At 35.8% G+C, this 13,827-nt stretch overlaps 3 protein-coding genes across 3 annotated transcripts; 1 reads left to right on the forward strand and 2 right to left on the reverse strand.

The window, feature by feature from the left end:
• Positions 1–1,817: 1,817 nt before the first annotated feature.
• On the forward strand, positions 1,818–4,154 carry LOC130747937 (NADPH-dependent aldo-keto reductase, chloroplastic). Its single transcript, XM_057600996.1, has 5 exons — positions 1,818–1,993; positions 2,173–2,348; positions 2,728–2,971; positions 3,479–3,658; positions 3,787–4,154. The coding sequence occupies exons 1-5, from the start codon at positions 1,874–1,876 to the stop codon at positions 4,012–4,014; spliced, it is 948 nt and encodes a 315-aa protein (XP_057456979.1). The 5' UTR covers positions 1,818–1,873; the 3' UTR covers positions 4,015–4,154.
• A 222-nt stretch (positions 4,155–4,376) lies between these two features.
• LOC130747938 (protein mago nashi homolog) lies at positions 4,377–6,586 on the reverse strand. Its single transcript, XM_057600997.1, has 3 exons — positions 6,246–6,586; positions 5,992–6,168; positions 4,377–4,669 (listed from the first exon to the last, which is right to left on the reverse strand). The coding sequence occupies exons 1-3, from the start codon at positions 6,462–6,464 to the stop codon at positions 4,610–4,612; spliced, it is 456 nt and encodes a 151-aa protein (XP_057456980.1). The 5' UTR covers positions 6,465–6,586; the 3' UTR covers positions 4,377–4,609.
• Positions 6,587–10,862: 4,276 nt separating this feature from the next.
• Positions 10,863–13,198, reverse strand: LOC130743094 (uncharacterized). The gene is made up of 4 exons (XM_057595209.1): positions 13,064–13,198; positions 11,640–12,094; positions 11,285–11,534; positions 10,863–11,177 (listed from the first exon to the last, which is right to left on the reverse strand). The coding sequence occupies exons 1-4, from the start codon at positions 13,083–13,085 to the stop codon at positions 11,143–11,145; spliced, it is 762 nt and encodes a 253-aa protein (XP_057451192.1). The 5' UTR covers positions 13,086–13,198; the 3' UTR covers positions 10,863–11,142.
• Between the last annotated feature and the right edge of the window lie 629 nt (positions 13,199–13,827).

Genomic DNA, 13,827 nt, shown 5'->3' on the forward strand with positions numbered 1-13,827 from the left:
AAGAAAAAAACATCTTATTTTTATTCTGTTTGATCATATTTCAAAAATTTGTTTTAAAAGAGAACATTAATTTTCTAATTTTGTTTGTCCTTGCAAGTGTTAACTTTCTCAAGGTTCGATCTTGTGACTTTCCCCTTTCGTACGGAGATCTAGCTTATATAGCTCTGGATCAACACCTTGTTACTAATTTTTTAAATATCAATCTTTCATTTTTATTTTGTATTATCTTTAAAAATGAAAATAAAAAATTGCAAAGCAGACATATCTTAATGTTATCAACTTAGGACGGTTCCGCCACTTAGGCGTATGTTTTGAGTCAATATCCCCGGAGGCCACAGCTCACAGCAGTGGTTCATGGCCGTCCACAAAGATTTTGGGAGGTGATATGCATTTAAGTTACATTCATGGAAAGGTCCACGCTGAGGTTGACTAATTAAGATAAATCATTATTAAAAAGGTTGACTAAAAGATGATACAAAATTAATTTGAAAGAAAACTCAGCATAAAACCTCAAGCGTGTCTGCCCCTGAGATTCATGGAACAACAAAATCTTTGGTCTCACATGACATGGTTTTATAATTCTAACACTTATTCTGGCGGTGTACACTTACTTCTTATTTAATCTCTACAACGTCAATTGAGGTGTTTAGGGATCGTATAGTTTCTTGGTTCAAATAAAATAGATCAAAGAGAGTCGTGTGAATCGGTTATAAAACTTATGTAGTTATTTCCTAATCAAAACGATGGTATGAGAAAGAGACTATAATACTCGATGTATATGTTTCTAAAACACTTAACATGTACTGTTTAAAATATTTATAAATATTGATATTATATTACTTGTCTATGAATGTTCTTATTTATCTAAAATAGACATAGATGATCAAGTGATGATTCAACATTTGTATTTGTCAATTCATTAAAAAAAGCGTAAAACTATAAAGAAAGCATAATTATTTACATAAATAAAGATAAACATGAAAATAATATATTAATTTATATATCTTTTAATCGCCAATTATAATTATTTTTAAATAAATCACAATTCGATTTAAAATCAAACAAACTCTTCATCTCTTTCTAATTCGAGCATGCTTAGTAATTTATAACACTTTTATAATCAACAAAGTCAAGCATGCTTTGTGATGATGCAAACCAACAGAAACATGTATAAAACTTAATATATAACACTTTTATAATCAACAAAGTCAACTTTAGAGAATACAGAATTAAGTTTGAAGCACAACACATAAAAAAATTAATTAAAAAAATTCCATTTTGACTTTGTAAAGTGAATAAAATATCCCATTCCTTGACAATTTTGCATGTCAAAAGATAGTTTATTTGTTTAACATATTGGTTGCCCACAAAACCCATCTAAGACAGTTGAGTTTCATGCACCCACAAGCTTGAAACTACATTTATAAATGTTATTATCATCTCATACATGTAGAACATTGGATAATAAAATGGCTTGGAGTGACAGGTGTATGGAAATTAGTACATTTTGACATTGTTATATAGTTTGGTGTTGACTTCCTTTGAGAGACTAATGCCAAATAATATTTGCTTATGGATGATGAATGGGGTCACATATAAGATCCCTAGAGACAGGGAAGATCTCCTGACTCCTATGCTTTGATTTGCATTCCTCAATAATTGATTTTATCACTTCCACGTCTGTTATCTCTTCCAAAATAAAATGCAATATATTAATCGGACATGAATAAACTATAAAGTAACTAGTATAAACTAACTTCTTGAATCTATAAATAGTCCAATGTTTGAGACTTATTAGCATAGAGGCAAAAGCTAGAAACACACTACACAGAGGGGGGAAAGCTAGAAACATACAAGAAAAGGGATAGAGAGAATGAGAAACAATCATGTGCGTTTGAACTGTGGCATTACAATGCCTCTCATTGGATTTGGCACTTACTCCTTCCCAAATGATAAGAGGACAACAGAACATGCCATCCACAATGCACTTCAGGTACTAACCAAAATCAATTCTGGGAGCTCATATGATATGAGTAGCTTCTGTGTACTAGTAATGACGTGTTTGGATCAGCTTATTTTTCTTCATAATTAATTCTGGCATCTAGATTTAATTTGACATGCTTTCTATTGTTCTTAATTTTCTTATTATTGATACACTAGCTTGTATTGCAGATGGGTTATAGGCATTTTGATACAGCAAAAATATATGGTTCTGAGCCAGCAGTGGGGAAAGCCTTAAATGAGACAATCTACATGGGAGAAATAGAAAGGGAAGACATTTTCGTGACATCAAAACTGTGGGGGAGTGATCACCATGATCCTGTTTCTGCATTGAAACGAACTCTAGAGTAAGTAAATAGAATTTGTAAGTGTTTCGGAAAGTGTTATTTTCTCATTTTTCATACTTTCTAAAGATCAATTAAACGGCCTCTATAAATCTAATTTTAATTCTTGAAAAGCTTAAAATGAATGTCTTCTATCTTTCATGGATGAAAATGATAATTTTTATACTTTATGAACTAAATCAATTTAACTTTTTTTTGAAACAATGAAGTAAGCTTGTGGTCCAGGATAAGTATGTCATGCCCTGTAAATAGGGCCGAGAAACATTTATGTGATAGAATCTTTTTAATATCAAAGTTGATTCTGAAGATTGGAATCAAAATCGGTGTTGGAAATCTAATATTGATTTTGTTCATTTTGTTTACTTGAATCAATGCAAAACAGGAATCTGGGCATGGAATATCTTGACATGTATCTAGTGCACTGGCCTGTCAAGTTGAAGCCATGGGTTAACTACCCTGTGCCTAATGAAGATGACTTTGAAAGTTTGGACCTTGAGACCACATGGGCAGGGATGGAGAAGTGCCTAGAAATGGGGTTGTGTAGGTGCATTGGGGTTAGCAATTTCTCTAGCAAGAAAATTGAGTGGCTATTAGATTTTGCTTCTACACCTCCAGCTGTTAACCAGGTAATTAGAACTTGATTTTTTTTATACATCGGGACAGAACTTGATCTTAAGGATCACTTGTAAACTATTTATTAATGAGTAAACCACAATTTTGGTCCTTTCAAAGATATCAGATTGGCCACTTTAATCCATGAAAGAATGAAATTACATATTTAATCTCTTAAAGGTGAAAAAGACGATTCATATGGTCATTTGACAACCTTATTTCAACCCTTAAAAATGATTGAATTGATCATCATCTTTTTCAGTTTCAAAGACAAAAAAATTGTAATTTTTTTTAGTGATTAAATTGACCGACTCGATATCTTTCAGCAGTGAAAACGGTAATTCACTCAACCTATGTATGCAAGATAAAGGAGAAAACTTTTGTTAGGCTTCCGGGGAACCAACATAAAACTGATATCTTTAATGTGGTCCATATAATCGACTTTGCTTATTGAGATAATGCTTTTTGTTTGTTTGTATGTTTGTTTGCAATATATTAACTCACTGAATCTTGGTTGTCAGGTTGAAATGCATCCAATGTGGAGGCAAGGAAAGCTCAGAGAGACATGTGGAGACCACAAGATCCATGTAAGTGCTTACTCACCACTTGGTGGACCAGGGAATGCTTGGGGATCTACAGCAGTGGTTGATCATCCAACCATCAAATCAATTGCCCACAAACACAAAGCAACTCCAGCACAGGTAAAACTAAACCCAAAGCATAATTTAACCAATACTATTATGCAATTGATATGAATCTTGTCATTAGTAGAACGAAAAGTTGTAGTTTGTGTACATCTTGATGTATGTTTTAATTGTGGTTTCTGAAGGTTGCATTGAATTGGGGACTATCAATGGGCTCAAGTGTAATTGTGAAAAGCTTCAGTCAAGAAAGAATGAAGGAGAATATAGGAGCATTTGATCTGAAATTGGATGATGAAGATATCTGGGAGATCGAGGAATTGGAGGAATTGAAGATCATGAGAGGGGAATTTCATGTTAATGAAACCACAAGTCCCTACAGAACAATTGAAGAGCTTTGGGATGATGAAATTTGAAACCCATAGTCATTGTAATTCATTTACTCCAAAAGAGGAGAAGGAGGAAAAATGAATGGGAAAAAAATCCAAATCATAAAATTGTTGTCATTTCTGTGACTAGATTCTTCATTGCTTAAGAGTGAGAATCCTAATGCTGATTATTTAGAATGAAAAAAAAAATGGAGCACTTATTTTGTACAACAAAACTTTCCTTGCCAGTATCGTCACTGTAACTACATTTTACTCAAGTAGTTATTTAAAGCATTACGTGACTCCAAATCCAACTTACTTGAATGCAGGAGAAACTGAATAAGAGATAGGAAGTAAAAGTGAGTGGAAATGACATGGAAGAGAAAGTGAAAGTGTGAATGAATCAAAACTCAGAAAGAATAGCTAAACCATGCATATAAAAGCAATTCGGTCAACGTTTTGGTACAAGGGACATCTACTCAAATCAGAAATTTCCAATTCACATAACCAGTGCAGAACCAAGTGATATTCACAATTATGAAGCTATCACTCTACCAGACGTCAGACTCCATTAGCAAAACAGGATAATTGTTAAACAAGTACACATTCCACAAGAGGATGAACACATAACAATATGAACATCTTATATAGGCTTGATCTTGAAGTGAAGTGAAATAAGAGAGAAGACAAAGCACTTCAAATCCTGCAAAAAGTAATTATAATAAGAAAAAAAATACACGCATTAGTGGAGATAAATCAAATGTGGCAATCAGAAAATTAATGGGAAGGTACTAATATTGACTAAGGACTTGTGCTTCAAAAGAATAGGTTCATATCCCTTGAATGCAAGGGAACTAAGGAACCGGTCTATGCGCTTCAGTCATCAACACCTTCTACTCATAGATGGAATTCAAATTTATGTCTTTATCTTTCAAGGATCTATATTTCTTACTTCTTTTTTAACAGTTCAGGATCCAAGTTCCATCTTGGCTCCACTATAAAGCTTGAGTAGGTTTAATTTAAACTCTTGAACTGAATGTAATCCCAAAATTTATCCGCAAATTATACACAAATCATAACCTGACACCTTAAACCAAATCTTATCACTCCAGCCAATTTTAAACATGTTAACACGACCTAAGCACCTAAACCAAATATAAACATGCACACCACACCAAACCATACATGCAACAAACTGGTACAAACTATACTAGACAATCCGCAAATTATACACAAATCATAACCTGACAGTATAATGACTTGTGATCCTTGGTTTTACATAATAAAGACCTGACATAGATTCAAACTTTAGTTTCTTTGCCTAGAGTTGCTGATCACAAATCAATTTGAATAACGGATAGAATTAGGATTATCTTGCAAGGTGTGCTACATACTCAATATTGTTCGGCCAACTGTAATGCACAGTACCCTTTTGAACAAGGCTGTTGTTAGAACAAGGAGAACACTGCTGCTGATTCCTCACAACAAAAAGAAGTTTTCTTACACAGAAGTTTCAGCCTCATAGCTAACTAAATTCATAACAACAATATAAATAGAGAAATGGTAGTCATTCTGAGAGTGAGAGGTTGGGCCAGGTGCTTTCATTTCAAGAACATCATCATAGATTACATAGTAGAGTCAGGAAGGAATGTCACACAAGTTCAGCAAACGCTATCCATATTAGAGTCAGGTGCATTAAGCCAGCTCTACATACTCTAATCCACACCAGAATCCAAAAACACCCTTAGTCATAGCTTCACCCTGATTTAGGGCAGCTTTGAAGAGCTTATTTTAGCTTATCTTGTAGCATAAGCATTTATAAACTTATTTTCACTTAGCTACGCATACACCCTTATACTTATCTATAACATATTCCGAGTTTATTGCAACAAACTTCTCAAATTAGCTACTAATAATCTCCAAATTTATTATGGGAATGGAGCAAGACACAATCCTATGATTTTCCTTATTCTAGCTCAGACAGAAGAGTTGAAAAAACAAAAGCCATAATGAAAATGAGCTCACCTGAACAAGATAGTAAAAGATACGAAGCCCTTCAGGATCAGCACTGCTCTGAACATCCACAAGAGAGCCAATCTTGGAGGTGGTGAAGGAGATGTGCTCATTCCCCATCACAATCTCAAGCTCCTGCCGCCCGACCCGGTCAGGTTCGGGCCAGTTGTTATCATCTTCCTTCATGATCTGAAACAAACACAATGAGAATGAGAACAGGATGGATATACGACGTCGTCGGAGTTAGGGTTTGGCGGTGAGCTCACCTCGCTCTCGGCTATGATACGGCGGCACTCGCGGAGGACGGCGGGGGTTAGGTAAACCTCCTTGCGGATGATGGTGTCGTTTTTGTAGTTGGAGTTGTTGGCGTAACGGAGCTTGCCGTCGGGTCTGAACTCGAACTCCAAGAATTCGTGGCCGAACTTGCCCTTGTGTCCGACGTAGTATCTCAGGTAGAATTCATTGTTCTCCTCTTCGGTCGCCATGAATGATGCTTGATTTTCACTGCTACAACCAGCAACAACGATTCTGTGAAGAAGGAGTGATATTAACTACATGGAGAACGATGATTGGGCCGGGTTACACAATGACCCAACCCCGGTTTTTTGGGTTTGTTGCCAATGACCCAGTATCCAGACCTAGTCGACTAGTCCGAGTTTTAAAACACGGCTTGTGGGATTGACGGGGGAGGGTTATATTTCACTTCAAGCGAAAATGAAGCTCATGGATACGCTTTGGAATAAAAGAGAATTCTAAATTAGATTTGTTTATAAGCGAGGAAGCAATAATGAGGGTGATTTTACATTCTTTGGTGTTCCAAAAAGTAGTTTTTAAAACATACTTAAAAGTGGTTAACGTGCTTTCCATGCACATTTTTCCAAAGCACTAAATTTGTGTCATTAACAAAAAAAGACTTCCATTTTTTTCTCAATGCTTATACAAACATGCTCTAAGATGATGGCAAAAAATTTAGGTGTCGTCTCCCATGGGTCACTTAAAATATGAACTATAGTGCTTCGTTAAGTACATACCGATGGATATAATGGTTAAATTTTATATGGTCGAGATTAGTTAAGATTTAAAATTTGAATTATGATGGCAAAATGTTTAGTGGACTACCAATGAGTTTAGACACTCACTAGTTAGAGAAAGGAAGATAAGTGAGAGAAGTAATTAATGTGATATAATAAGAAGTGAGAAATGTAAGCAAATTTCATCTATTCTAGGGTTTTCAACTTACAGAAAACCTAAGCCAGGATCTTTAATTCATATGATTCTCACTAACTTTAAAGGGAGGAGATAACTAACCTTGATTCATGCCAGAATCCATGAAGAAATCCTTAAGCTCTCTGAATCCTTTTCTCTCCTCTTTGCCTTCCACTTTCAGTCCTTCTCTGATGGATGAGAAGAGAAGCAGAATACGTTCCTTCGAAAACTGCTCAGTAAACCCTTTATTGTAGGTTGGTTATTGTAACCACCCACTATCTTTTAATTTTCTGAAGGAAGAGGAGAGGGAAAATTCAAAATTGAATTTTGAAACCCCCAACTAACTTTAATTGCTTTAATATCCTAATGACCATCACATTGAGGATCTTTTCATAAAATTAGTTCTATAAGTTACATGGGCCACATTAATTATTAAAATAATTTAACAATCTCCCACTTGGCCCATGTGACGACTTGATGATTCAACAAACCATAAGTGCGCGCTTTACGCTGAAATTTATCAAGTCATCATCTTTAATTGAAATGAGATGATCGGATCATGGCGGTCACAAGTCATCATGCGACATGATCCCTTCCATGTATCACAGAACCAACTCAAAACAAAACAACTTTAATGAACACTTCATGCAATGTTCAACTTTAATGTTTTCAAACAAAACACAACTTGTTATCTCATCTAAGCCATACACGTATACACCGTACTATGAATAACAAGTAAAACAAACAGAAACACATATTTAATTGAATTCATAAGTGTCATGTCCATACAAGCAAACCCATCATATGTACATATGCATTCTATAATATTATGCTAACAAGGACTTGTCTATAATGCCCATCTCTACAGCATGGCCAGAAAATGTTTTGGGCGGCAATCCCTTAGTTAGCGGATCCGCTATCATCATATCAGTACCAATATGCTCAATAGACACTCTATGTTTCTGCACTTCTTCTTTGACAGCTAAGTACTTTAAATCCATGTGCTTTGCACCCTTAGAGTACTTATCATTCTTAGAGAAGAAGACAGCTGCAGAATTATCGCAATAAATTCTTAGCGGCCTTTCTATACTGTCGACAATACCAAGCCCTAAGATAAAATTCCGCAACCATAATGCATGAATACTGGCCTCAAAGCAAGCCACAAATTCAGCCTCCATAGTTGAAGTAGCAATAACTGATTGTTTTGCACTCTTCCATGATATTGCTCCACCAGAGAGCAAAAATACATAACCAAATGTAGATTTCCTTGAATCTACACATCCAGCATAGTCTGAATCCGAGTAGCCAACCACTTCAATGTGATCTGACCTCCTGTATGTAAGCATGTGATCCTTGGTGCCTTGTAAGTACCTAAGGACTTTCTTTGCAGCTTTCCAGTGGTCCATTCCGGGATTACTTTGATATCGGCCTAACATTCCAACAGCAAAGCTGATATCTGGCCGAGTGCATGTTTGAGCATACATTAAACTCCCAACCACTGATGCATAGGGAATAGACTCCATTTCCTTTCGTTCCAAATCATTCTTAGGACATTGCATATTACTAAACTTGTCCCCTTTCTGAATTGGAACTATTCCTGCGGAGCAACTTTTCATTCTAAATCTCTCTAACACTTTATTGATATAACCTTTCTGAGACAATCCTAACAACCCTTCTGATCTATTACGGAATATTTCTATTCCTATAACATAGGATGCCTCACCCATATCTTTCATTTCAAAGTTGTTAGAGAGAAATTTCTTTACATCATGTAACAAACTGATATCATTAGCAGCAAGTAGGATATCATCAACATACAGAACCAAAATAATAAACTTGCTCCCACTGACCTTCATATAGATACACCGATCAACGGTGTTCTCTACAAAACCAAATGACGTAATGGTATCATTGAACTTGAGATACCATTGTCGGGAAGCTTGTTTTAGTCCATATATTGATTTCTTTAACTTACACACCAAATTATCCTTTCCTGTGGTCAAGAAACCCTCTGGTTGGTCCATATAAACTTCTTCTTCCAAGTCACCATTCAGAAAAGCGGTTTTTACGTCCATTTGGTGAAGCTCTAGGTCATAATGAGCCACCAAAGCCATGACAATTCTCAAAGAGTCCTTCTTAGAAACTGGAGAGAAGGTTTCTTTGTAGTCAATGCCATCCTTTTGAGTATAACCCTTGGCGACAAGTCTAGCCTTATATCTTTCAATGTTGCCTTTCGAGTCATGTTTAGTCTTAAAGACCCACTTGCATCCGACTCGTTTTGAACCTTGAGGCAACTCGACTAGTTCCCATACTTTATTGTCGTCCATAGATTTCAACTCTTCTTTCATAGCATTGAACCACTTTTCAGAATTGCTACATTCCATGGCTTGTTTGAACGAGACTGGATCCTCATCAATGCTCAAGTCACATACATTCTCAAGTGAATAAATCACATAGTCATTTGAAATAGCTGATCTCTTAGGTCTTTCAGACCTTCTTAATGCTATTTCTTGTGCCTCTTTTTCCACTTGTTCATTTGTGACTTGTGCATTGTCAGCTGGCTCATTACTTTCATGTTCATTTTGTGGATTTGGAACATTAATTTGTTGTTTCCTTGTGTTATGTGACTGTGATACAAGAGGAACAACAATATGAGGAGAAACATCAATTGAATTATCTTGAGTTTCTCGAATATCCACCTTTCGTGATTCATCACTCCCACTGAACTGACCATTCTCAATGAACTGAGCATTACCAGACTCTACAATTCTCGTACTATGGTTAGGACAATAGAATATGTACCCTTTTGACTTTTCAGGATAGCCAATGAAGTAACCGCTAATGGTTCTTTCATCAAGCTTCTTTTCATGGGGATTGTATAACCTTACTTCTGCTTGACAACCCCAAACATGCAAATGCCTTAAACTAGGTTTCCTTCCTGTCCACAGTTCATAAGGAGTCTTAGGAACCGCTTTACTAGGAACCCTATTAAGCAGATATGTGGCTGTCTTTAATGCATGCATCCATAATGAAAAAGGTACATTACTATTACTTAACATACTTCTAACCATATCCATAAGAGTACGATTCCGCCTTTCTGCTACACCATTTTGTTGTGGTGTACCGGGCAATGTATACTGTGCACATATGCCCCGACTTTCAAGAAGCTTTGCAAAAGGACCTGGACATTGTCCACTTTCATTGAATTTACCATAAAATTCACCTCCTCTATCAGACCTCACAACTTTCACTTTTCTATCTAGCTGTCTTTCCACCTCATTAATGAATATCTCAAGGACATTCACTGATTGAGACTTTTCATGCAGCAGATACATATAACAATAACGTGAGAAGTCATCAATAAAGAGAATGAAATACTTTTCTCCACCCCAAGATGGAACATCAAAAGGACCACAGATATCAGTGTGTATCAACTCAAGGAGTTGACTACTTCTTGTAGCCGGGTTCTTTGATATATGTTTGGTTTGCTTGCCTTTAATGCAATCCACACATATATCCCAGTCAGCAAAATCCAATTGAGGCAACATTTCACTTTTCATTAACCTCATCATCCTTTCTTTGGATATGTGACCTAATCTTTTATGCCACAAGAAAGCAGAGCATTCATTACGTGCAGTACATTTAACACTACTATTGTGCTCAACATTAAACAGGGATTCAACAAAATTAACATCAAGATTGAAACGGTATAAACCATCCAACAAAGTACCAGAACCATAATAGTACGCAAGTTTATACAAAGAAAAACCACCATGTCCAATCTTAAAATCAAAACCTAAGCGATCCAACTTTCCTACTGAAACAAGATTTCTAGCACATCCAGGAACATATAGACACTTTTCTAGATCTAACTGATGACCAGTGTCCAAGATCAATCTGTAAGTCCCAATTCCTTCAATTCGTGCTTTCATCCTGTTTCCCATGTACAGAAACTTTTCAGTTCCTCTTATGGGCTGGATCGAAAGGAATCCCTGCATAATATGTGACACATGAGTAGTTGCACCAGAATCCAACCACCAGGTATTGTTAGGTACTTCAATAAGGTTTGATTCGAAACTAATTGAAACATAAAATGTACCTTTCTTTTCGAACCAAGCCTTTCTTTTCGGACAATCTTTCTTGAAGTGTCCAGCCTTCTTACAGAAGTAGCACACATGCTCCTTATGGATTCGGCCCTCTTTAACCTTTAAGGCTTTGTCCTTCTTCTGTTCCTTTTTACCTGGTTTAGCCTTGCTGCTACTAGCTCCATCATGAGTCGTGAGATGAATGGAGTGGTCTTTCTCTTTCTTTAATCTCCCTTCCTCCTGAATCAACATGGCCTTAATTTCCTGAAAGTTCCATTTTTTCTTAATGGTGTTGTAGTTCACTTGGAACTGGCCAAACTCAGAAGGAAGTGAGTTAATAATAAACTGCACGAGAAAAGACTCACTTACATCCATACCCATGGACTTCAGCTTTGCTGCCAGATTTGCCATGCTAGTCACATGATCATGAATGGGTTGAGACCAATCAAACCTTTTGGTCGTCAACTCACTCATTAGAGTTCCCACAATGGACTTGTCAGTTATGTCTGATTGTGAGAACTCCTTAACTTTTGCCATAAATTCCCTTGCATTGTCTGTTTTGGGCATGGATGGCTTAACATTTTCAGCCATTGTCATTCTCATCAAGTTCAAACACAGCCTGTTAGACCTTACCCAAGCCTCATAATAAGACTTGTCATCATCTGTACTGGTCTCAGTAATGGCTGCAGGCTTTTCGTCTGTAACTATTGCTAGGTCTAAATCCATATAACCCAGTTGAAACTGAATCTGTTCCGACCAATCAGCATAGTTAAGACCATTGAACTTGATCACACCAGTGACCCCAGCAGACAAAGAAGTCATAGCTGCAAAACATTGATAAGCTTACACATTAATGCTTTGAGTAACTTAAATGGATTCAAACAAATAACTTTACCTATGCATTTAAGCTCATCTTTGGATGTAACTTAAATTCATAACTTCAAACAATAATGATGCTATTAAAACTACTTTAATAGACAAAACATGTTTATAAATCTTTAGATATATAAACACATTTTTCAAGTATGTCAATTCTTTCTTTAATGCCATACATTATAAGTAATGGTCCACCTTTGGGTGACACAAATATTTCTTATAATGATAAGCCATCATAAGCCCCTTACATCTTTTCATAGCATCAAAACCATGGGCTGTAAATTGCAACCATACATTATGAAATTAAATAAACACATTTGATCACTTTGATGATACAAATCCTTCATATATTTAATTTCATAATTTATACCTTACAAGCAATTATCTTTTCTGCAAAATTAGTCAATATAATGCGGAAGCTATAACTTTCAGTAGATAAATTTTGCAATGATTTCACAATACATACTCATTTAATATATAATATTATTTTACTGTACGAGTATGTATGTCTCCTTTAAGTTAATTTACTGTACTAGGTTTGCACTTCAATTTCAATTACACCTATATATACCTGTCAATATAGGTAAACAAACGCTACTGTGAATTGCCATATCTTTTTAAACTATACACATGGCACGTCCATTGAAATACAGTTTCGGTCAGCCACAGCCAATTAGCACAAGGCAGCGGAAACAAAAATACTATAATTGAATCCATAAATTTTCGAATTCTAAATTAGGGTTCATGAAAAATAAAGAATTCAACTTTAATGGAGAATCATAAAATTAGGAACCTTGCTCTGATACCAATTGTAAGCAAATTTCATCTATTCTAGGGTTTTCAACTTACAGAAAACCTAAGCCAGGATCTTTAATTCATATGATTCTCACTAACTTTAAAGGGAGGAGATAACTAACCTTGATTCATGCCAGAATCCATGAAGAAATCCTTAAGCTCTCTGAATCCTTTTCTCTCCTCTTTGCCTTCCACTTTCAGTCCTTCTCTGATGGATGAGAAGAGAAGCAGAATACGTTCCTTCGAAAACTGCTCAGTAAACCCTTTATTGTAGGTTGGTTATTGTAACCACCCACTATCTTTTAATTTTCTGAAGGAAGAGGAGAGGGAAAATTCAAAATTGAATTTTGAAACCCCCAACTAACTTTAATTGCTTTAATATCCTAATGACCATCACATTGAGGATCTTTTCATAAAATTAGTTCTATAAGTTACATGGGCCACATTAATTATTAAAATAATTTAACAAGAAATACTAAAACAATGAAAAAAAAAAAATTGGTATTGAAGCTGTGTGTGTAACTATAGGGGTTTATGAACCACAATTCATACAATAATATCTCTACAATGTCCTCTTTTTTCATCCTCTAATTCTTTTCTCTTTTGTTGTTGTACTGCATCAAACCACCACCCCCCTCCACCCGCGACGATTGCATCCTCGTTTACATCAATGACAAAGTGGAGCTCGTACATGGTGATGGGGATGCTGGGAACAACAGAGACAATGTCACTACAGTGAATTTCAAGGGAGGGAGGTAGAGACCATGAATGTCGTTGCCTAAAGTTTTTCGCCTTAGAGGCCTGACATAAAAGAATAGGGTCCGATGCCTATCAAAGAGGTAAAAAAATAAAAAATTAAAGAGAAAAAAAAAACCTCCACTAAGAT

This window comes from Lotus japonicus, chromosome 3, assembly GCF_012489685.1.
Source record: "Lotus japonicus ecotype B-129 chromosome 3, LjGifu_v1.2".
Lineage (NCBI taxonomy): Eukaryota > Viridiplantae > Streptophyta > Magnoliopsida > Fabales > Fabaceae > Lotus > Lotus japonicus.

Excerpts from the sequence above, each read along its gene's own strand:
- LOC130743094 (XM_057595209.1), bottom strand. The coding sequence starts at position 13,085 with ATGGATTCTGGCATGAATCAAG. Across the intron at positions 12,095-13,063 it reads GGATTCTGGCATGAATCAAG|CTATGACTTCTTTGTCTGCT; the intron begins GTTAGTTATCTC and ends AATGTTTTGCAG. Across the intron at positions 11,178-11,284 it reads GGCTTGGTTCGAAAAGAAAG|GGATTCCTTTCGATCCAGCC; the intron begins GTACATTTTATG and ends CATATTATGCAG.
- LOC130747937 (XM_057600996.1), top strand. The coding sequence starts at position 1,874 with ATGAGAAACAATCATGTGCGTTTGAACTGTGGCATTACAATGCCTCTC. Across the intron at positions 2,349-2,727 it reads GCATTGAAACGAACTCTAGA|GAATCTGGGCATGGAATATC; the intron begins GTAAGTAAATAG and ends AATGCAAAACAG. Across the intron at positions 3,659-3,786 it reads ACAAAGCAACTCCAGCACAG|GTTGCATTGAATTGGGGACT; the intron begins GTAAAACTAAAC and ends TGGTTTCTGAAG.
- LOC130747938 (XM_057600997.1), bottom strand. The coding sequence starts at position 6,464 with ATGGCGACCGAAGAGGAGAACAATGAATTCTACCTGAGATACTACGTC. Across the intron at positions 6,169-6,245 it reads GTATCATAGCCGAGAGCGAG|ATCATGAAGGAAGATGATAA; the intron begins GTGAGCTCACCG and ends TGTTTGTTTCAG. Across the intron at positions 4,670-5,991 it reads TCTTTTACTATCTTGTTCAG|GATTTGAAGTGCTTTGTCTT; the intron begins GTGAGCTCATTT and ends TACTTTTTGCAG.